General features: G+C 44.3%; 1 protein-coding gene across 7 annotated transcripts in view; it reads left to right on the top strand.

The window, feature by feature from the left end:
* Window positions 1-23,785, top strand: part of LOC141257345 (calpain-13-like) — a 326,649-nt gene that overhangs the window by 2,099 nt on the left and 300,765 nt on the right. For 5 of the 7 annotated variants that reach the window (XM_073671804.1, XM_073671809.1, XM_073671807.1 and 2 more), the window contains exon 1: window positions 14,006-16,552. The exons of 1 other annotated variant lie outside the window; for it this stretch is intronic. In XM_073671804.1, coding sequence (XP_073527905.1) covers window positions 16,538-16,552 — 15 coding nt within the window. In that variant the 5' untranslated portion in view covers window positions 14,006-16,537. Of the gene's footprint in view, window positions 1-14,005; window positions 16,553-23,785 lie in introns of those variants that run through there. One more of the 7 variants, XM_073671806.1, reaches the window with a different exon arrangement.

The raw sequence follows: 23,785 nt of genomic DNA, 5'->3' as shown, positions 1-23,785 counted from the left end.
GATGAAAATGGGTGCTCAGTGCTGGAAAAGTATTTAGTAAGTGGCAAGGTCCTCACAGTGATGTTTAAATTGGGACCTGAGGAGACACTAGAAGGGGCATGTGTAGCTGACGCACAATACAGGCGTTGTGTTCAATTGTCACCAACATGTCACTGGTTTTTAGGGATGGAAGATTTACGGGACGGATTCTGACCTAATAATCTGCAATGATTTATAGAATAATGAATAAAGAGAAAATCTGTTTGGTAGTGATTTTTTTTATTTGTATTATTCCCAAATTGTCAGCCTTATATCTTGGATTTGATCCATTTTGTGGCAGAAAAAGTCTGGCCTCTTTCTAAAAGTGCCATGTTGTTTTGTGCATGTGTATTTTGCTGAAAGTGAGTGAGTCTATACAGCGTTGTAGGTTTTGCCCTAACTCCATTTTACACTATGCCTTTTTACCAGACAGTGTATACACCACGCTGATAGCTTTCTATCCTTTGGCTCTCTATATTCAGGAATGTAACCTGCAGCTCAAATTACAAAGAAAGGGAGCAGCAGAATGATTTGTACTTTTACACTAAAAAATGTAACTTTTACAAAATGATTTCAACAGAAATGTTTCAGTTATAAACAAGAATTTTCTGACTAATGAGCCTTACAAATTTACTGGATTTTGGCATTGCTGCTGAGAACTGTAGAGGTTTTGAATTGATTATATAAATAATAATAATAACAACAATAATAATAAAAAATCCGGACAGGTGTTGTTTTGTAGGACATTCTAATTCACCTAAATCGTAACCATAGAGCCTTCTGCAAGAAAATATACATACACATAAAGCCACAAACAATATACACTTCCTTCAATATATGAAAATATATTACCAGTTCCTGACCAGATACAGTACATTTTCATGTTTTGTTGTGCATGCGCTTTTAAATTTCTCATTCGGATATTCACTTTTTTTTTTTGTGATACATGTGGCTTAATGTTTATGTCATTGCTATATTCCTTTTTTGCTAATATCAGGGGAAACTGTAAAGAAAAATAAGAATGCTTTCTCCTTTCCGTATAAATTAGTTAGAATCCCAGTCTGCACAATTGAAGATAGTGTCTCTTTAAATACCACCCAGGCATTAACATTGATTGCAATAAGACATGAAAGCCATAACAATACTTTGCAGATGCAGAACTCCTGCAAGAATACAAAATATAGAGGAGTAGGAGGAGTATTTCCGGGAATTAACCCTGTGCTCTGTGTTGTTTTTAACTTAGAAGTCTCTCTTTTACCCTCCGGCCTGTCTTACAGGTCTACTATTATTACAGCATTCATACCAGCTCCTTTGTTCAGCACATATCATATTTCAATTTCTAAGGTGAGGTAAGAGAATAATATCTCCTGGAAATTAGCAACACTGTAAGGTTTTTGCATCCTGCCAAACAAATCACAAGGAAATGGGGACAGACAGACACATGGGGGGCAAACAAAATCGTACATCACAAAAGTGGTCAGGATTCTCCATCTCATACATTGAACCTGTCACAGTTGCCCCCAGATTGCCCGATAGATGCTACATAGTTCTTGCCAGAGATGCTGTTCAAAGTGTCAGCCATAAGAATCTTTGGTGTGCGCCTACATAGAATGCCTGCCTGTCGTAGATCTCCCAAAAAAAAGCTGTCCCATGCCCAACTTTTACTTTGTTCTTTGATGTTTTGAGATATAATACAACAGGACTAGTTGGCCGAATTAATGTAAATTACAAAGTGTAATATTAGCATTTATAAATGTAAAGATCTAAACAAGTAGATCCAGAAGGTTCATGTATCATTTACGTGTATACTGCACAAAATATACCTATGTATTAAGTGCATCATAAACATGTACTGTAAAAAGACACAAAGTCATGAAATTACATTCATATTTTAGTACTTTTTCCCTTACACACAAAAACAAAGTGGAGAAACATTTGTATTTCGATAAGTAAAAAAAACAAAAACGAGAGAGGTAAAAATAAAATGAAATAGCCGTAGTTAAATCAGAGGGACAATGCACTTTGTAAATTCCACTTATAAGGCTGTGTTCACACTTGCTTTTAGGGGCAGACAGATGGAATTCATGCCCAAAATGTCTCAGTTGTATAACTGATGCAAATGGAGGCAGAGGGTACCCATTAGTTATTAAGGGGGCAGCCTGGGTTCCGTTATGTGTCCGTTTTTCTTTTCCTAAAATGGAACAAACAGAACGGCCCAAAGCAGGTGCAAAGCCTTCCTAAGAGGTGCTAAGCAGGCGTTTGCCATATCGACTCTATCAGCTGTTGACCAGATGGGGGGTCTGCTCTTTATCTACCCATCTCCCCTCTAGAGGGCTGCATGGGTACTTCGGCTTCATTTGGTGCCATTGTAATATAATTAGTGTTGAGCGAGCACTAAAATGCTCGGGTGCTCGAAGCTCAGCCCGAGCTCGCCGTGATACTCGGGTGCTCGACCCGAGCAACGAGCCCAATGTTAGTCTATGGGAGACCCAAGCATTTTTGCGGCGGCACCCCCGGCAGTCTATAGAAAGCCTAAAAAGTGCCAAAAACGATAGTGACAGTGCTCAAATGACATGGGAACAGCATGGGGATCGCCCCAGGAAGCATTTTTGACCCCCAGGTCACTGTTTTCAACAACGTGTTCAGAAGTATTAAGCCACTTTTACCGGGTCATAATAAAACGTTCAAAAATGAAAGTGAAACTTTTTTCCTGTGAAATATGTTAAGGAACTTCTTTTCCAGGGTAAAGACTTGTGTATAAGGTAAAATAAATAATCAAAAACAAAAATACTCCTCCACATCTTGGGCTATGTTCACAAGTAGCATTTTTTATGCGTTTTTGCACTTTTGTATTGCTTTCAACTGTGACAAATGCATTCACCGGGATGTCATTTTAACATTTTACAACCTTTTCTGGCCATGTGCTGTGTGACACATGCATACAGTGCTGAAAAGACATGGGAACAGCATGGGGAAGACCCCTGGAAGCATCTCTGACTCCCAGGTCACTGCCTAAAAGTGTGCCCATCAGAAGTGATCCTTGCCGCATCAGAAGATGCAGACTTGCAACTATCCCTGTGCAAGTCCTTGTCCCAGGGCAGTGTTCAATTGTACCTCCCCCATTCCTTGCAATGCAAGCGCAAATATGCAGCCAACCACCCACCCACCCCCAGGCTGCAATACCATACTGCTAGCTTGCACTTGAAATGGGGCCTTTTAGTTTTGAGGAGGCCAAAGCTGGCCACTACCTCATGGCTGCTTCGGCAGCGAGGTATCCATACTCAGACCCCAGCCGCCCGGCGGCCGGGTGTCCACGCTCGGTCCCCAGCCGCCAGGGGGCGGCCGGGTGTCCACACTCGGTCCCCAGTCGCCCCGCGGCCGGGTGTCCACACACGGTCCCCAGCCGCCTAGGGGCGGCCGGGTGTCCATAAACGGTCCCCAGCCGCCCCGATTTCTCCGCGGAACATCCCCACACACTTTTCTGAGACTGGCCTGCTTTAGGGCAGCATTGGACGAGCCCACAAGAGAACCCGACTCCTCCGGTGGGCCCTGGCTTCTCCATCAGGGGAGTTGAGAGTGCCAAGGTGAGGAGCATGATGATGATGATAGAAGTTAGCATCTTCTTTGTTTTCAAGGAATGCAAGCACATGTATGTAGTAGCGGCTAGGCCTGAGGTGGTTAGCGTTTTGGCGCATATCGTACCTCCTCCGAGGATTGCTGGATGTTTTCCTGCTACTATCCCAGTTTTATGACTCCCGTTAAAACAAAGCTTCAGGTGATAAATGATGGATGAGGTGGTGGCAAAGGAGAAAGAGCAGGAGGAACAGGGACCATTCACATCAATATCAGGCCAGTAAACCACATATGTCTTGTAGGATATGTTTCTGTAACAAAAGGAGCGGTTCGGCTACACAGTTATAGGGCACACAGTGAGTGCAATGCCTACCAAAAATTTTGAGGCACTCCAATGCCCCTTGGAAATGACATGGAGGTCAGAGGGCCTTAACTAAACCTTTTTTTCCATTTATAGCAACTGGGTATCCTGTGCACTGTTGGCCTAAGCAGTGAAAGGAAGGCTTTTCAAAAATTATGAGGAACTGCAATGCCCCTTGAAACAGACGTGGATTACAGCGTACTAAAAACCTTCTACCCATTATTGGGGAGTGTGTTTCCCTTAGTTTTCACCTTTGCATTGAAAAGCAAAAGCTGACTAAAATTAGGAGGAAATGCAATGCCCGTTGGAAGAGTCGTGGAGATTAGAGTGGCTTAAGAAGACGCTTTTAATGCCCCTTTGAAGAGACGTGGAGGTCACAGTAGCTTAACAAGACGGTTTTAATGCCCCTTGGAAGAGTGGTGGAGGTCGCAGTGGAATAAAAAGACAATATCAATGCCCCGTGGAAGAGACATGGAGGTCACAGTAGCTTAACAAGGCGGTTTTAATGCCCCTTGGAAGAGACGTGGAAGTCACAGTAGCTTAACAAGACGGTTTTAATGCCCCTTACAAGAGCCATACAGTACAGCATCTTAAAAACATTATTCCCATTATTGGGGAGTGGGTCTCCCATAGTATTTGCTTATGCCTTCCAAGCAAAAGCTTCCAAAAATTAGGACGGAGCAACTTGCAATGCCCCTTACAAGAGCCATGCACTACAGCATATTACAAACATAAGTCCCATTATTGGGGAGTGGGTCTCCCATAGTATTTGCTTATGCCTTCCAAGCAAAAGCTTCCAAAAATTAGGACGGAGCAACTTGCAATGCCTCTTACAAGAGCCATACACTACAGCATATTACAAACATTAGTCCCATTATTGGGGAGTGGGTTTCCCATAGTATTTGCTTATGCCTTCCAAGCAAAAGCTTCCAAAAATTAGGACGGAGCAACTTGCAATGCCTCTTACAAGAGCCATGCACTACAGCATATTACAAACATAAGTCCCATTATTGGGGAGTGGTTCTCCCATAGTATTTGCTTATACCTTCCAAGCAAAAGCTTCCAAAAATTAGGACGAAGCAACTTGCAATGCCTCTTACAAGAGCCATGCACTACAGCATATTACAAACATGAGTCCCATTATTGGGGAGTGGGTCTCCCATAGTATTTGCTTATGCCTTCTAAGCAAAAGCTTCCAAAAATTATGAGGAAATGCAATGCCCTTTCAAAGAGTTGTGGAGGTCCCAGTAGCTTAGCAAGACTCTTTTAATGCCCCTCAGAAGAGATGTGGAGGTCAGAGTGGTGTAACAAGACGGTTTTAATGCCCCTTACAAGAGACGTGGAGGTCAGAGTGGTATAACAAGACGCTTTTAATGCCCCTCAGAAGAGACGTGGAGGTCAGAGTCGTATAACAAGATGCTTTTAATGCCCGTCAGAAGAGACGTGGAGGTCAGAGTTGTATAACAAGACGCTTTTAATGCCCCTCAGAAGAGACATGGAGGTCAGAGTGGTATAACAAGATGCTTTTAATGCCCCTCAGAAGAGACGTGGAGGTCTGAGTGGTATAACAACACGGTTTTAATGCCCGTCAGAAGAGACGTGGAGGTCAGAGTGGTATAACAAGACGCTTTTAATGCCTCTCAGAAGAGATGTGGAGGTCACAGTGGTATAACAAGACGCTTTTAATGACCCTCAGAAGAGACGTGGAGGTCAGAGTGGTGTAACAAGACGCTTTTAATGCCCCTCAGAAGAGACGTGGAGGTCAGAGTGGTATAACAAGACGCTTTTAATGCCCCTCAGAAGATACGTGGAGGTCAGAGTGGTATAACAAGATGCTTTTAATGCCCCTTGCAAGGGACGTGGAGGTCAGAGTGGTATAACAAGACGCTTTTAATGCCCCTCAGAAGAGACGTGGAGGTCAGAGTGGTATAACAAGATGCTTTTAATGCCCCTCAGAAGAGACGTGGAGGTCAAAGTGGTATAACAAGACGCTTTTAATGCCCCTCAGAAGAGACGTGGAGGTCAGAGTGGTATAACAAGATGCTTTTAATTCCCCTCAGAAGAGATGTGGAGGTCAGAGTGGTATAAACAGACGCTTTTAATGCACCTTAGAAGAGACGTGGAGGTCAGAGTGGTATAACAAGACGGTTTTAATGCCTCTTACAAGAGACGTGGAGGTCAGAGTGGTATAACAAGACGCTTTTAATGCCCCTCAGAAGAGACATGGAGGTCAGAGTGGTATAACAAGACGCTTTTAATGCCCCTCGGAAGAGCCGTGGAGGTCAGAGTGGTATAACAAGATGCTTTTAATGCCCCTCAGAAGAGACGTGGACGTCAGAATGGTATAACAAGACGCTTTTAATGCCCCTCAGAAGAGACGTGGGGGTCAGAGTGGTATAACAAGACGCTTTTAAGGCCCCTCAGAAGAGACGTGGAGGTCAGAGTGGTATAACAAGACTCTTTTAATGCCCCTCAGAAGAGACGTGGAGGTCAGAGTGGTATAACAAGACGCTTTTAATGCCCCTTACAAGAGACCTGGAGGTCAGAGTGGTATAGCAATACGGTTCTAATGCTCCTTACAAGAGACGTGGAGGTCAGAGTGGTTTAACAAGACGCTTTTAATGCCCCTCAGAAGAGACGTGGAGGTCAGAGTGGTATAACAAGACACTTTTAATGCCCCTCGGAAGAGACGTGGAGGTCAGAGTGGTGTAACAAGACGCTTTCAAAGCCCCTCAGAAGAGACGTGGAGGTCAGAGTGGTATAACAAGATGCTTTTAATGCCCCTCAGAAGAGACGTGGAGGTCAGAGTGGTATAACAAGACGCTTTTAATGCCCCTCAGAAAAGATGTGGAGGTCAGAGTGGTATAACAAGACGGTTTTAATGCACCTTACAAGAGAGGTGGAGGTCAGAGTGTTTTAACAAGACGCTTTTAATGCCCCTTACAAGAGACGTGGAGGTCAGAGTGTTATAACAAGACACTTTTAATGCCCCTCAGAAGAGAAATGGAGGTCAGAGTGGTATAACAAGACACTTTTATTGCCCCTCGGAAGAGCCGTGGAGGTCAGAGTGGTATAACAAGACAATTTTGATGCCCCTCAGAAGAGACGTGGAGGTCAGAGTGGTATAACAAGACACTTTTAATGCCCCTCAGAAGAGACGTGGAGGTCAGAGTGGTATAACAAGACTCTTTTAATGCCCCTCAGAAGAGACGTGGAGGTCAGAGTGGTATAACAAGACGCTTTTAATGCCCCTTACAAGAGACCTGGAGGTCAGAGTGGTATAACAAGACGGTTTTAATGCCCCTTACTAGAGACGTGGAGGTCAGAGTGGTATAACAAGACGCTTTTAATGCCCCTCAGAAGAGACGTGGAGGTCAGAGTAGTATAACAAGACGCTTTTAATGCCCCTTACAAGAGCGTGGAGGTCAGAGTGGTATAACAAGATGGTTTTAATGCCCCTTATAGGAGACGTGGAGGTCAGAGTGGTATAACAAGATGCTTTTAATGCCCCTCAGAAGAGACGTGGAGGTCAGAGTGGTATAACAAGACGCTTTTAATGCGCCTCAGAAGAGACGTGGAGGTCAGAGTGGTATAACAAGACGCTTTTAATGCCCCTCAGGGGAAACGTGGAGGTCAGAGTGGTATAACAAGATGCTTTTAATGCCCCTCAGCAGAGACGTGGAGGTCAGAGTCGTATAACAAGATGCTTTTAATGCCCCTCAGAAGAGACGTGGAGGTCAGAGTGGTATAACAAGATGCTTTTAATGCCCCTTACAAGAGACGTGGAGGTCAGAGTGGTATAACAAGACGCTTTTAATGCCCCTCAGAAGAGACGTGGAGGTCAGAGTGATAAAACAAGATGCTTTTAATGCCCCTCAGAAGAGACGTGGAGATCAGAGTGGTATAACAAGATGCTTTTAATGCCCCTCAGAAGAGACGTGGAGGTCAGAGTGGTATAACAAGACGCTTTTAATGCCCCTCAGAAGAGACGTGGAGGTCAGAGTGGTATAACAAGATGCTTTTAATGCCCCTTACAAGAGACGTGGAGGTCAGAGTGATATAACAAGACGCTTTTAATGACCCTTACAAGAGACGTGGAGGTCATAGTGATATAACAAGACGCTTTTAATGCCCCTTACAAGAGACGTGGAGGTCAGAGTGGTATAATAAGACGCTTTTAATGCCCCTTACAAGAGACGTGCAGGTCAGAGTGGTATAACAAGACGTTTTTAATGCCCCTCAGAAGAGACTTGAGGTCAGAGTGGTATAACAAGACGCTTTTAATGCCCCTTACAAGAGACGTGGAGGTCAGAGTGGTATAACAAGATGCTTTTAATGCCCCTCAGATGAGACGAGGAGGTCAGAGTGGTATAACAAGACGCTTTTAATGCCCCTCAGAAGAGACGTGGAGGTCAGAGTGGTATAACAAGACGCTTTTAATGCCCCTCAGAAGAGACGTGGAGGTCAGAGTGGTATAACAAGACGCTTTTAATGCCCCTGAGAAGAGACGTGGAGGTCAGAGTGGTATAACAAGACGCTTTTAATGCCCCTCAGAAGAGACGTGGAGGTCAGAGTGGTATAACAGGACGGTTTTAATGCCCCTTACAAGAGACGTGGAGGTCAGAGTGGTATAACAAGATGCTTTTAATGCCCCTCAGAAGAGACGTGGAGGTCAGAGTGGTATAACAAGACGCTTTTAATGCCCCTTACAAGAGACGTGGAGGTCAGAGTGGTATAACAAGACGCTTTTAATGCCCCTTGGAAGAGCCATACAGTACAGCATCTTAAAAATATTATTCCCATTATTGGGGAGTGGGTCTCCCACAGTCTTTGCTTATGCCTTCCAAGCAAAAGCTGACAAAAATCAGGATGGAGGAACTTTCAATAATGGCAACACAGACCACGGTCACCCTGGTTGTATAGTGGTGGTGGAGGCTGAGGATAAGGAGAAGAACATAAAACAGCCGAAATGAGGAAGCGTATACCCATGTGTGGGTGTGAAGCGTTGCATGTGAATACACCTCCCGAAATAACACAGTGGATTTTACTTTATGTTACTCTGCTGTCATTTGTTGGTGAAGAGAAGTCTGGCCCAATCCAGCCCTTGTTCATTTTGATAAGGGTCAGCTTCTCAGCATTGTCAGTTGACAGGCGAGTGCTCTTATCAGTTATAATTCCCCCAGCGGCACTAAAAACACGCTCCGATAACACGCTAGCGGCAGGGCAGGCCAGGACCTCCAAGGCGTACAGAGCGAGTTCATTCCAAGTGTCCAGCTTGGATACCCAATAATTAAAAGGCACAGGAAAGACATATTGGAGCTAGAGAGGGTACAAAGGAGGGCGACTAAGGTAATAAAGGGAATGGAGGGACTAGAATACCCAGAGAGGTTGTCAAAATTAGGCCTATTTACGTTGGAAAAGAGAAGGCTTAGGTGAGACCTCATAAACATGTATAAATACATCAGGGGGCAGTACAGAGATCTCACCCATGACCTGTTTATACCAAGGATGGTGACAAAGACGAGGGGGCACACTATGCGTCTGGAGGAAAGGAGGTTCCTGCACCAGCATAGAAGGGGATTCTTTACGGTCAGAGCCGTGAGACTCTGGAACTCTCTGGGAGAGGAAGTGGTGATGTCCAAATCACTTAATGAGTTCAAGAGAGGCCTGGACGCCTTTCTTGAGAACAATAAAATTACATCTTATGCTTAGTGATAGTTACTTAATCCAGGGATTTAATCTGACTGCCAGATTGGAGTCGGGAAGTGAATTTTTCCTCAATGATGTAAATTGGCCTATACCGCATGGTTTTTTTTTGCCTTCCCCTGGATCAACGCTGCGGAATAGCTGCAGTGCACAAGAAATAGGCTGAACTGGATGGACGCTTGTCTTTTTTCGGCCTTATAAACTATGTAACTATGTAACTATGTAAGAGGAATCACAGAGGACACTGGTGCGGTCGGCAAGGTACTCCCTCACCATCTTTTGAAACTTTCCACCCCTTGTGACAGTACCCCATTCCTCAGGGTCTGTCCGAAGGGAGGGTCTGAGAAAACTTTCCCAGAACGTTGACAGTGTTCCCCTGCCTCTGCTGGATTGGAGTTGCGTCTCTCTCGCATGTATGCCTTGGTTGGGCAGCAACGAACTGTGACCTCTGCCGCTAGCGTGTTCAGATGGGAATTTTTTTAAAAGTTCTGCAGCAAGGGCCTTCTGGTACTGCCCCATTTTTGTAGACCTCTCCACCTCAGGAATAAGAGAGTGAAAGTTCTCCTTGTAGCGGGGGTCTACAAGTGTCACCAACCAGTAATGACTGTCACCCAACATTTTGACAATGCGAGGGTCACAGTTAAGGCAGCGTAACATAAAGTCAGCCATGCGTGCCAGACTGGTAACGGGCAAGATTTCCATGACCATGCTCTCCTCCTCCTCCTCCTCCCCCCTGTCCTCAGGCCACCCACGCTGAACCGACGATATGACAGTTGTAGAGGTACTACCGTCTACAGCGCATGATACCAGCTCCTGTTCTTCCTCCTCCTCCTCTCCCTCATTGTCCCCCAATGCACGTTGGGATGAGATGAGGCTGGGCTGTGTGTAATTGCCCGCTGCGGCTTCTTGATCCATCTCATCATACTCTGGCTGCAATGCCTCCTCTTTAATTCTCTGCAGAGAGTGTTGCAAAAGACAGACAAGTGGGATGCTGACACTAATGATGGCGTCATCACCACTCACCATCTTGGTGGCCTCCTCAAAGTTTGTCAGGATGGTACATATGTCAGACATCCAGGTCCACTCCTGAGGTCTTATGTGTGGAGTCTGACCTGAATATTGACGGCCTTGTTGCAGCTGGTACTCCACAACTGCTCTCTTCTGCTCACAAATCCTTAGCAACATGTGGAGGGTAGAGTTCCAACGTGTGGGGACATCACACAGCAGTCGGTGTGCCAGAAGCTGCAAATGCTGCTGCAACACAGCAAGGGCGGCGGAAGCTCTAGCCGACTTGCGAAAATGAGCTGACAGGCAGCGTACTTTCACGAGCAGATCTGGCAACTCGAGGTACGATTTAAGAAACCGCTGAACCACGAGGTTAAGCACATGAGCCAGGCATGGTACGTGTGTGATCTCGCCTCGCCTCAGAGCCGCCACCAGGTTACGGCCATTGTCACACACGACCATGCCTGGATGTAGGTTCAGCGGTCTCAGCCACAGATCTGCCTGTTCTTTCACAGCTGTCCACAACTCACAAGCAGTGTGAGGTTTATCACCTAAGCTTATGAGTTTCAGCACAGCCTGTTGCCGCTTGGCGGAGGCTGTACTGCAGTGCTTCCAGCTTGTAACTGATGTGGTGATATCTGAGATGGAGGCTGAGCATGAGGAGGAGGAGGATGATGCACAGGAGCTGTACACTGTGGGGGCAACTCTGACTGACATAGGGCCCGCAATCCTCGGTGTGGGGAGGATGTGTTCCGTCCCAAGGTCCGACTGGGTCCCGGCTTCCGCTATGTTTACCCAGTGTGCCGTCAGGGAGATGTACCGTCCCTGGCCACAAGCACTTGCCCACGTGTCCGTTGTCAGGTGGACTCTCCCAGTAACTGCGTTGTTGAGGGTATGGCAGATGTTTTCGGACACGTGCTTGTGTAGTGCGGGGATGGCACACCGGGCAAAATAGTGTCGGCTGGGGACCAAGTACCGGGGGACGGCCACCGCCATTAGGTTGTGGAAGGATTCCGTCTCCACCAGCCTAAAAGGCAGTATTTCCAATGCAAGCAGTCGTGAAATGTACTAATTTAGGACTGTGGCCTGTGGGGCACTAGCTGTGAATTTCCGCTTTCGTTCAAAGGTCTGGGATATGAACAATTGAACGCTGCGGTGGGACGTGGACTTGGACGTTGATGCTGTTTCTTGAGAAACTGCCATAACAAGTGAAGACTGAGAGGAGGGGGCATCTTTACATGCAGTATGGACATGGGATTGCCTTGCACACACAACAGGGGGTTCTATTGCACGCACAACAGCGGAAGAAGCAGTGGTGACACCCGTTGACACTGGTTGTGGACCCTGGGGTTCACCCCACAAAGTCGGGTGCTTTGCTGCCATGTGCCTGATCATGCTGGTGGTGGTCAGGCTGGTAGTTTTGTCACCCCTGCTGATGCTGGCATGGCAGGTGGTACAAATGGCCTTTTTGGGATAACAGCAGAGTCTTTAAAAAAATTCCAGACTCTGGAAGACCTACCGCTTGTACTGGCAACGTCCCTCGTGTTGGTGTTACGGGGAACGGTTGCCCGCCTTCTGTCTGTGGCCACTACACTGCTTCTTCCTGCCTGTTGGGGTACTCTGCCTCCCTCCCCCTGTGTGCTGCTGTCCTCACTCTGCATGTCCTCCTGCCACATTGGGTCAGTTACTAGATCATCCACCACCTCCTCTTTTTCCACTTGTGCACCACGATCCTCCTCCTCACTTCCTGGCAATTGTGTCTCGTCATCGTCCACCTCTTGTGACAAATTGCCAGCGTCGACTTCCTGTGGCCGTGGCTGTTCAAATATTTCTGCATCGCTACATGGGATCTCCTCTTCCACCACTTGAAGCGGAGCAGGCGAGGGGCACAAATCTGGAAATAGACCAGAGAACAGCCCCTCAGAGTGTCCAAGTGTGGGATCAGTTGCTGTCTGACGACACTCGGCATGGTGGGAGGAAGGAGCATCAGGGTGAGAAGGAGTATGCGGTCGAGACTCACGGCTACTAACATTTGACCGTGTGGAAGACAGACCGGAGGTGGTGGTGCTCAGGTAACTGGAAGTATTATCTGCTATCCAATTAATAACCTGCTCACACTGATCAGTTCACAATACTGGTGTTGTTCTGTGCTTCCCTAGTAATTCGGTCAAGAAGTGGGAGCGAGAAGATGTGGCTTTTGGTTGTGGCACATTTTCACCTTGGCCACGGCCCCGTCCTCTGCACGCACCATCACCAGAACGTCCACTTCCACGTCCCTTGCCACGCGCCTTGCCCATTGTAAAGGAAGTAAAATAGCTTACACTCACACTATCAATGGAAAAAGGGTAATAAAAAGTAGATTATTACCGTGGAAGAGGAAAACCACAGTTCTATTTCTCTGGCCTACACCCGACTCTTTTAAACAATCAGAACAATCAGGGATAAACTATTACTGTTTTTCTTTACGGAAAAAATACCAAAACCAGAATAATAGAGATTTTTTACCGTGGAATGGCAAAACCACAGTTATTGTTTACTGGGGTTTACCATAAAATTGTAAATATATATATTTGCGGCTGAACAGTGAGCGACACACTCAAACTGTTTTTTTTTTTAGATACAAAAGGCCCAAAACTGGATAATACAGAGATTTGACCCGTGGAAATGCAAAACCATACTGGGATTTGTCGGGCCTACAACAGACTATTTTCAACAGATATATTTTTGTGTCAGAACAGTCAGGAGACACTACTGTTTTTTTTTTAAGGCAAAAAAAGCGAAAAACAGGATAATAGAGATTTTTTACCATGGAACAGCAAAACCACAGTTTTAATTTACTGGTGTATACCAGACTTTTTTAAAAATATACTGTATATTTGCGGCTGAACAGTGAGCGACACACTCAAACTGGTTTTTTTTTTAGATACAAAAGGCCCCAAACTGGATACTACAGAGATTTGACCCATGGAACTGCAAAACCACACTTGGATTTGTCGGGCCTACAACAGACTATTTTCAACAGATATATTTTTGTGTCTGGACAATCAGGGAGACACGATTAAATTTTTTTTACTGCAAAAAATGCGAAAAGCAGGATAATAGAGATTTTTTTACCGTGGAACCGCAAATCCACAGTTAGAATTTACTGGTGTATACCAGACTTTTTTAAATGTATATATTTGCGGCTGAACAGTGAGCGACATGTTGGCATATACAACAGATTAGGACTTATTATAAGTGAAAGGAGGACTTTATACTAACCAGACAGCAGATGGCAATAGTGTGTAAAGTTAAATGCTTGCTGTAATGTGTGGGAGGAAAGCTTTCAATTGTTGGTTGTTTTTACTTCCTGTGTTTTTCTTTCTTTCCTGAATGTGTTATATAAGCAGCACACGGACTGTATCTCATGTTTAACCAGTATGAAGTAAATACTGTTTGCTCAAGATATCTTGCTGATTGAAGCTCTCGTAAGTACAGTGGTGACTGTAAGAAGATGCACTCTGCGACAGGTTATGGGCCCAGGCCGGAACCCAGACACTACAGGCCCACACTACAAGAGGATCCTGGTTTATAACCCCAGATAACGGAGCACACAGATAAGCTCTGTAAACAGAAGGAAATAAATCCAGATGCAGACTGACAAAGGAATTCATGATCCCAGGAGCTGGATATAATTACAGAGAATTCAACACAGGCAGGACATACAGGAACTATCAGCAAGAAATAACAGGAGAATATCTTCAGTACAACTCTCTAAACAAGTAAGACTATATAAAGATGATGAGTAACACAGAACTGAAATTCACAGTAGCTAAAGTGAATAGTGAAAATTATCAGTTATGGAAATTCAAAGTAGAGATGTTGTTATCTAAGGATGATTTATAGGAAGTAATTGTTACAGAAAGACCAGATCAAGATAATCAGACATGGGATAAGAAGAATAGACAAGCGAAAGCCACCATTAGCTTATTAGTGGATGATGCACAATTAATACATATAAGAAATGAAGAAACAGCTAAAGGAAAGTGGGAATAATTATGAAAACTGTATGAAAGACCTAGCTTGAATCACAAGTTATTTTTATTAAGAAAGCTTTACAGTATGAGATTGAGTGCAAATGACGACATGCAGAAGCACATATTCTCAATGATGGAAGTGATATCACAGCTAAGATCTATTGGTGAAGACATTAAAGAAAGTCATGTAGCAGCTATATTATTGTGCAGTTTACCAGATTCGTATACAGCCTTGATAAATGCCCTTGAGACGAGACCAGAAACTAACATTACATTAGATTTTGTGAAAACAAGTCTAATAGATGAATATCAGAGAAGAAAACAACAAAGAAATGATTCTTCTACTGAAAAGGACAGTGAAAACGCTCTTAAAGCTACAGAATTTAAAAAACCCTATAATAAAGAGACAAGAGAATGGTTCAGATGTAAGAAAAAAGGTCATTTAAAGAAAGACTGTACCGTATGGAAAGCAGAACAACAAAAATTACAACATAAAAAGCATACACAGAAAGTAAAAAACACAATTTCCGATTCATGTGTAAATAATTGGAATGGCACATTTAAAGTAACAGACAAGAAATCATCACTTGGTTGGTTTATTGATTCAGGAGCAACGAGTCATATGACAAGTGACAAGAATTTCTTTACTGATCTTGATTTAGATAAGAAAGAAGCCATTTATCTTGCTGATGGAAGCAAAATAACCGCAGAAGGTATCGGACAAGGTATGCTAAATTGTTCAAACAAGTTCGGTCAAGATTCAAAGATACTTGTACAGGATGTATTGTATGTTTCAAAATTGGAAGGCGGATTATTATCTGTGAAACGTTTAACAGCAAAAGGACTTACAGTAAAATTCAAAGACAATGAGTGTGCAATTATTGCAGGAAACAAGGTGATAACCAAAGTCAAGGCAGATGAACAATTATATCATTTTGACACACCAAAGGAACAGATGAAGGTATGTACACATGATCACAAAAACTGTATTCACATGTGACATAGACGTCTAGGACATAGACACCCTGACAGTATAAGGGAACTACAGAGAAAAGAATTGACAAAAGATTTAAAGATATCAGATTGCTCAATTACCGTAAGATGTGAATGTTGTATAAAATCCAAAGCCACAAGGATATCTATTCCAAAAGAAAGTGAGATGAAAAGCGAAAGACTACTTGATTTGGTTCATACTGACGTATGTGGACCCATGAAAGTGACTACATCAGGAGGCAATAGATACATGTTGACTTTTATAGACGACTACTCAAGATACACAGTCACATACTTAATTAACCCAAGAACGCATGACCATAAAAATGGGTATTTTCAAAAAAGAGTTGCTATACCGAAAATTCCTGTAACATAAAAATAAATGAACAACTGGAAATGACAAACAACTATATACCTGAGGAATACCTAGAGTTTCAAAATTCTAACTAAAGTAATCTTGCAGAAAATAGAAAACAAATAACAGGGCGGGCCTGCGAGGCCCCAGGTATGCGTTCTATGGTTAAGAACAAAAGTGAAGTTTTTGATAAACTTGTAGACTATGTAACAAGATCAAGTAACAAATTTCAAAGGAAGCCAATTGTCATCAGAAGTGATAATGGAGGTGAATTTACAGGTCACAGAATAGAAGACTACTTAAGCCAAAATGGAATAGAACACCAGAAAACAGTTCCATACACACATGAACAAAATGGAGTAGCAGAAAGGAAAAACAGAACTCTAACAGAAATGATAAGATGTATGCTGATGGATTCCAAACTACCAGAGAAATATTGGGGTGAGGCAGCAATGACAGCTACATATCTACAGAACCGACTTTTTTCCAGAAAACTGACGAAAACTCCATATGAACTGTGACAAGGTATGAAACCAAGTGTCAATCATTTAAAAGTTTATGGATGTAAAGTTTTTAAATTCATTCCAACAGAAAAACGTTCCAAACTTCAAAACAGATCCATGGAAGGAATATTCATTGGATATAGAGAAAATTGCAAAGGATATAGAATCCTAGATCCCAAAACAGACAGTGTGACTAGAGATGAGCGTTGTTCTACTCGAACTGTTCGCCAATCTCAAATTCGAGCTGTTTTGGGCGGTGTTCGAGCCGTTCGGCGAACACGAACAATTTGAGAAAAATTCGGCTGTTCGAGGTTATGTTCGATAACTGTTCGTGCACCAAAATCATAACTGGATTTTTTCTCAGTAATGATGAAAATTAATGTTAATACGCAGTTTGAGTGTACAGCGGGGTGGGGGGAGGGGCAGGGGATGGATCTCTGCAGGAATAATGAAGATCTCCATTTTTTTTTCTCTTTCCCGCATTTACAGTGGGGAGGTGCAATCTGTCAGCCTATCAGCAGCGCACACACGGAGCGAAGTGCTTTTTTTCACACAAGCAAGGGCATGTGTCATTGGCAGTGTATGTCACATGTCCTTGCCCTATAAGACCAAGCCATTTTCCCCGTCGCCACCATTTTCTCACTGCTGCAGCTGCGTGTTAGACGGCACCGCTGTTGCTGTGTGCGCTATACCTTGTTAATTTCAAGCCAATTTTCGCACAAATATACAGATAGCTTGGGAGTAGGGAATAGTTGTGATTGCAGTCCTTTTAAGGACTAGGTTACAGCATTTCCTACGACTTTTATCAGGCAGGTCTGTGCTCTTAAATAGATAGGTTGTGGGAGTAAAGACTAATTGTAATTGGAGTCCTTTTCAGGACTAGGTTACATCAGTTCCTATCAGTTTTTGCCAGGCAGGTCTGTGCCAGTGCTGTGCAAGTTTTTTTCACAGCATTTGGCTGAATCTAGCAAAGCTAATCCTTTTTGGCCTATTGCAGAGTGTGTTAGTCAGTGGAGTAGCCTATCTGTGTTGCAAGATATACCACCTGTGTATAGAATACCAATTTTTTTACTGCACCTAGTGAAGTAAAATCTTTTGGGCATAGCATCATTCTATTAGTCCATCTATACTGACCTCCATCAGGTTGCAAACTGAATCTAATTTTTTCTGCATCTAGCTCTGAAAAAATATTGGGCTTCTAGCTGTGTGTGGGTCTTGTTCTATTAATCCATCTATACTGACCTCCATCAGGTTGCAAACTGAATATAATTTTTTTCTGCATCTAGCTCTGAAAAAATATTGGGCTTCTAGCTGTGTGTGGGTCTTGTTCTATTAATCCATCTATACTGACCTCCATCAGGTTGCAAACTGAATATAATTTTTTTCTGCATCTACCTCTGAAAAAATATTGGGCTTCTAGCTGTGTGTGGGTCTTGTTCTATTAATCCATCTATACTGACCTCCATCAGGTTGCAAACTGAATATAATTTTTTTCTGCATCTAGCTCTGAAAAAATATTTGGCCTTCTAGCAGTGTGTGGGACTTGTTCTATTAGTCCACCTATACTGACCTCCATCAGGTTGCAAACTGAATATATTTTTTTCTGCATCTACCTCTGAAAAAATATTGGGCTTCTAGCTGTGTGTGGGACTTGTTGTATTAGTCCATCTATACTGACCTCCATCAGGTTGCAAACTGAATATATTTTTTTCTGCATCTACCTCTGAAAAAATATTGGGCTTCTAGCTGTGTGTGGGTCTTGTTCTATTAATCCATCTATACTGACCTCCATCAGGTTGCAAACTGAATATAATTTTTTTCTGCATCTAGCTCTGAAAAAATATTTGGCCTTCTAGTAGTGTGTCGGACTTTCTCTATTAGTCCATCTATACTGACCTCCATCAGGTTGCAAATTAAAAATAATTTTTATCTGCATCTACAGTACCTCTGAAAAAATATTTGGGCTTCTAGCTGTGTGTGGGACTTGTTGTATTAGTCCATCTATACTGACCTCCATCAGGTTGCAAACTGAATATATTTTTTTCTGCATCTACCTCTGAAAAAATATTGGGCTTCTAGCTGTGTGTGGGTCTTGTTCTATTAATCCATCTATACAGACCTCCATCAGGTTGCAAACTGAATATAATTTTTTTCTGCATCTAGCTCTGAAAAAATATTTGGCCTTCTAGTAGTGTGTCGGACTTTCTCTATTAGTCCATCTATACTGACCTCCATCAGGTTGCAAATTAAAAATAATTTTTATCTGCATCTACAGTACCTCTGAAAAAATATTTGGGCTTCTAGCTGTGTGTGGGACTTGTTGTATTAGTCCATCTATACTGTCCTCCATCAGGTTGCAAACTGAATATATTTTTTTCTGCATCTAGCTCTGAAAAAATATTTGGGCTTCTAGCAGTGTGTGGGACTTGGTCTATTAGTCCATCTATACTGACCTCCATCAGGTTGCAAATTAAAAATAATTTTTTTCTTCATTTAGCTCTGAAAAAATATTTGGGCTTCTAGCAGTGTGTGGGACTTGTTCTATTAGTCCTTCTATACTGACCTCCAGCAGGTTGCAAATTGAATATAATTTTTTTCTGCATCTAGCTCTGAAAAAATATTTGGGCTTCTAGCGGTGTGTGGGACTTGGTCTATTAGTCCATCTATACTGACCTCCATCAGGTTGCAAATTAAAAATAATTTTTTTCTGCATCTAGCTCTGAAAAAATATTTGGGCTTCTAGCAGTGTGTGGGACTTGGTCTATTAGTCCATCTATACTGACCTCCATCAGGTTGCAAATTAAAAATATTTTTTTTCTTCATTTATCTCTGAAAAAATATTTGGGCTTCTAGCAGCGTGTGGGACTTGTTCTATTAGTCCATCTATACTGACCTCCATCAGGTTGCAAATTAAAAATAATTTTTTTCTGCATCTAGCTCTGAAAAAATATTTGGGCTTCTAGCAGTGTGTGGGACTTGGTCTATTAGTCCATCTATACTGACCTCCATCAGGTTGCAAATTGAATATAATTTTTTTCTGCATCTAACCCAGCCAATAGTTTTGGCCTAATACCACAGTTTGGCCACTCAGCTCTGCTCGGTTACCATCCATTGTTTTTTTGTGCAAACAACTCCAGAGTTGTGAATTACTTAACCACCAAAATGAGTGGAAAAAGGCCTGCTGCTGGTGGAAAGGGGAATAGGCGTGTTGGGAAGGGGAAAAAAGGTTGTGTCCGTGGGGTAGGTGTTAAAGCAACAGTAACATCTGCAGAAGAAAGACCATCTTCCAGCCAAACTAAAATGTCTACTTCTTTTAGCGGACAATGTGATAAGATCCCTTTCTTACGGCCACGCCAATCGCTACAAATTCCAGATGAGGCACAAAAACAGCAGGTGCTTCAACGGATATCAAGTGCTCCTTTAAGTGGGCTCTCCTCCACATCAACTTCAACATCACAAATACTCCAGTCCTCAAAGGTGTCACCCAAATCGCACTTGCTTCCTCACAGCTCCCAAATCTCCAGCTGCCCGTCTGAGTATGAGGTAGAACAGATGGTTGAGTCTGCAGAGCTGTTTACTCATACTATAGCCTGGGAATCAGAGGTCGACTCCAGCGCTTCTGTGAATCCAGACGAGGAAATGATCTGCACTGATGCCCAGAATCTTTATGAGTCGGATCCAGGACCAGACGCAGAAGGTTCTGACCATAATGTAGACCCTCATTCCCAAACTGTAACTCCTGTTGGTGGAGACAATGAGGAAGACGATGATAAGACTCAAATACCTGATTGAGGCGACAACTTTAGTTTTTTGTCAGGGCAGGAACAGGTTGGCTCTGAGGACGACGGGTGTGATAACACACAGGGTGATGATGATGAGGTTGGAGATCCCACTTACTGTCAACCCACAGTCAGCCAAGAGATGAGGTCAGCAGAGGAGGTGGAGGAAGATGCTAGTGACGACGAGGTCAGGTTGTGCCTTCCTGGACAGAGACGTAGTACTGGAAGCACGTCAACAACTGCATCCTCAAACACAACTCTGCCTCTCACCACAAGTCGTGGTGGCTCTTCAGGTCGCATGGGTGCTAAGCCTTGCATAGCCTGGGCATTTTTTCAGATCGATAAAGATGACCCAACTCGTGTTATCTGTAACATTTGTCAGCAAAAGCTAAGTAGAGGCCAAAAAATACATAGTTTGAGTACTTCATGCATGAACCGGCACATGGACATGAAGCATAAGTTGCAGTGGGAAGCTCAGTGTGCTACAATGCGGCCTAGCCGGCCGGGCCAACCACCGTCTGCCATATCTTGTGCATCCGCGGCCTCTTCATCCTCTGTGACTGGGGGGACAGCAGTCACACCTGTTTTGGGGCGCAGACCTGCCACCTCTTTACCCGCAACAGCCAGCGTGATTTGCAGGTCATCATTTTCTTTGGAGGTGGGAACACCAGCTGGTGTTGAGCGCTGTCCGACATCGATAGCACCACCTTTGGATCAAGGCAACCTAACATGTCCGCCTGCATCTTCCTCACAGACCGGCAGTTTGCCGGGGACACCCTTATCAACCCCGTCTAAGCACAATAGCCAGCCCTCGGTCCCTCAGATGTGGACAAGTAAAAGACCATTTCCTCCTAGCCATGAGAAAGCTAAGAGGTTGAATTTCACCATCTGCAAGCTCTTGGCTACAGAAATGCTGCCTTTCCGCCTGGTGGACACAGAGGATTTTCGAGACCTTATGTCCGTCGCAGTGCCCCAGTACCAGATGCCCAGTCGGCACTACTTCTCAAAGAAAGGTGTGCCTGCGCTCCACCAGCATGTCGCACACAACATCACCGCTTCTTTGAGAAACTCTGTGTGTGACAGGGTGCATTTCACCACAGACACTTGGACGAGTAGGCATGGACAGGGGCGTTACATGTCGCTGACTGGGCACTGGGTAACTATGGTGACAGCAGGACAAGGGGCTGCTGTCCAAGTCTTGCCGTCCCCACGAGTTGTGCGTCAATCCTCTTTATGTCAAAGTTCCTCCACTGCTTCTGCCTCCTCAACCTCCTCTCGGTCTTCCACCTGCACCCAAAGCCTGTCTGGTCATGCCACAAGCTTTCTAACTGCGCAGAAGGGATCCTGCACACCTCCTTACTATGCTGGCAGTAGGGCTCAACGTCATCAGGCGGTTTTTACATTGAAATGTCTGAGAAATGTGAGTCACACAGCTGAGGAGTTGTGGTCAGCTCTGGAGAACCAATTTCATGAATGGTTGTCTCCACTGGACCTGAAACCAGGGAAGGCCGTGTGCGACAATGCTGCAAACCTGGGTGCGGCCCTTCGCCGGGGCAATGTCACACACGTGCCTTGTATGGCTCACGTGTTGAACCTGGTTGTCCAGCAATTTTTAGCCCACTATCCCAGACTAGATGGCCTTCTGCAGAGGGCACGGTCGCTGTGTGCTCACTTCCGCCGTTCGCATCCCGCAGCTCAGCGACTTACATCTCTACAGAAGTGGTTGGGCCTGCCACTTCACCGGCTAAAATGCGATGTGCCTACCCGGTGGAATTCAACTCTGCACATGTTGCAGCGACTGTGGCAGCACCGACAAGCCCTGGTGCAATACGTTCTGACGTATAGCCTGGGCCAACGAGATTCAGAGGTGGGGCAAATCACGCTGGAGGAGTGGTCTCAGATCAGGGACCTATGCACCCTTCTGCACAGTTTTGAAATGGCGACGAAGATGTTTAGTGCTGACGATGCCATTATCAGCATGACTATTCCGGTGATTTACATGCTGGAGCACATGTTAAACAGAATTCGGAGTCAGGTGGTGGCACAAGAGGAGGTGGAGGAAGTAGAGGAGGAGGAGTTGTATGCGGAAGGGCTAACATCTGCAAGGTCCAGACGGTCGGCAGCACCAAGGCGGCAGGCATGTGAGGGTGGGGGAGATGGTTTTACCAGGGCGCATGGTAGCAGCCAAACTAGTGAGGAAGGTGCAGGAGCCCAGGAAGAAGTGGAGGACGAACTGATGGAAGACTCATCAGATGAGGGAGACCTTGATCACATTTCTGTTGTGCGAGGTTGGGGGGAGAGGACAGAGGAAGGAAGCATGATTGTTACCTCGCCACCAACACAACAGGGACTTGGTGCTCCTGGATGCGCAACACACATGAGTGCCTTCTTGCTGCACTACCTGCAACATGACCCTCGAATTGTGAGAATTAGAAATAATCCTGACTACTGGGTTGCCACACTGTTAGATCCCCGGTACAAAAGTAAATTTGCAGAAATTATTCCTGCCATAGAAAGGGATGCACGCATGCAGGAGTATCAGCAGAGACTGTTGCAGAATCTTACATGTGCTTTTCCACAAAATACCAGTGGTGCACGTAGTGAATCTCACAGTTCCAACTTGCCAACCGTGGGACCGTCAAGTGTTCAGCACTCAAACCGTAACAGAACCACAGTATCTGCTGGTAACATCAATTTTGCGGAATCATTTCACCACTTTTTTAGCCCATCCTTTGCAAGGCCACAGGAGACAAGAAGTCTGACACATAGTCAATGCCTAGAGACGATGGTACAGGAGTATCTCCAAGTAAACATTGAAGCCACGACTGTGTCACTGGACCCTTGCTCTTTTTGGGCTTCCAATCTGGATAAATGGCCGGAGCTAGCCACTTACGCCTTGGAGATCTTGTCATGCCCCGCAGCCAGCGTTCTGTCTGAACGTGTGTTCAGCGCTGCTGGTGGTGTGCTGACAGATAAGCGCACGCGGCTCTCCACTGATAATGTAGACAGACTCACGTTCATAAAGATGAACAAATCATGGATCCGAAACGACTTTTCTACCCCTGTGTCATCCTGGGGAGAGTAAAAGCTTGATGATTGGTTAAAATCACCCTACCAACCGTTTTAAGCTTTCAAATTACTAATCATGTTTATCTGTATCTTGACTGGAAAATAATTTGGGCTTTGTAGCAGTGTGCAGCACTGATCCTATTAGGACATCTATACTAAAGCTTCACCAGATTTAAAATTAAAAATAATTTTTAGCTGCATCTAGCCCGGAAAATAATTTTGGGGCTCCGAGATGCGCAAGACACATAAGTGCCTTCTTGCTGCACTACCTGCAGCATGACCCTCATATTGTCAGAATTCGAAGTAATCATGACTACTGGGTTGCCACACTCTTAGATCCCCCAAACTTTTCGATCAACCTTTTCATTTTAATAAAGACCAAAAAAATGGTCATTTTTGAAATTATA

This window comes from Phyllobates terribilis, unplaced genomic scaffold, assembly GCF_046119375.1.
Source record: "Phyllobates terribilis strain yellow unplaced genomic scaffold, ASM4611937v1 Scaffold_3__8_contigs__length_932513732, whole genome shotgun sequence".
NCBI classification, from domain to species: Eukaryota; Metazoa; Chordata; class Amphibia; order Anura; family Dendrobatidae; genus Phyllobates; species Phyllobates terribilis.
This window is presented reverse-complemented; position numbering and strand designations above follow the sequence as displayed.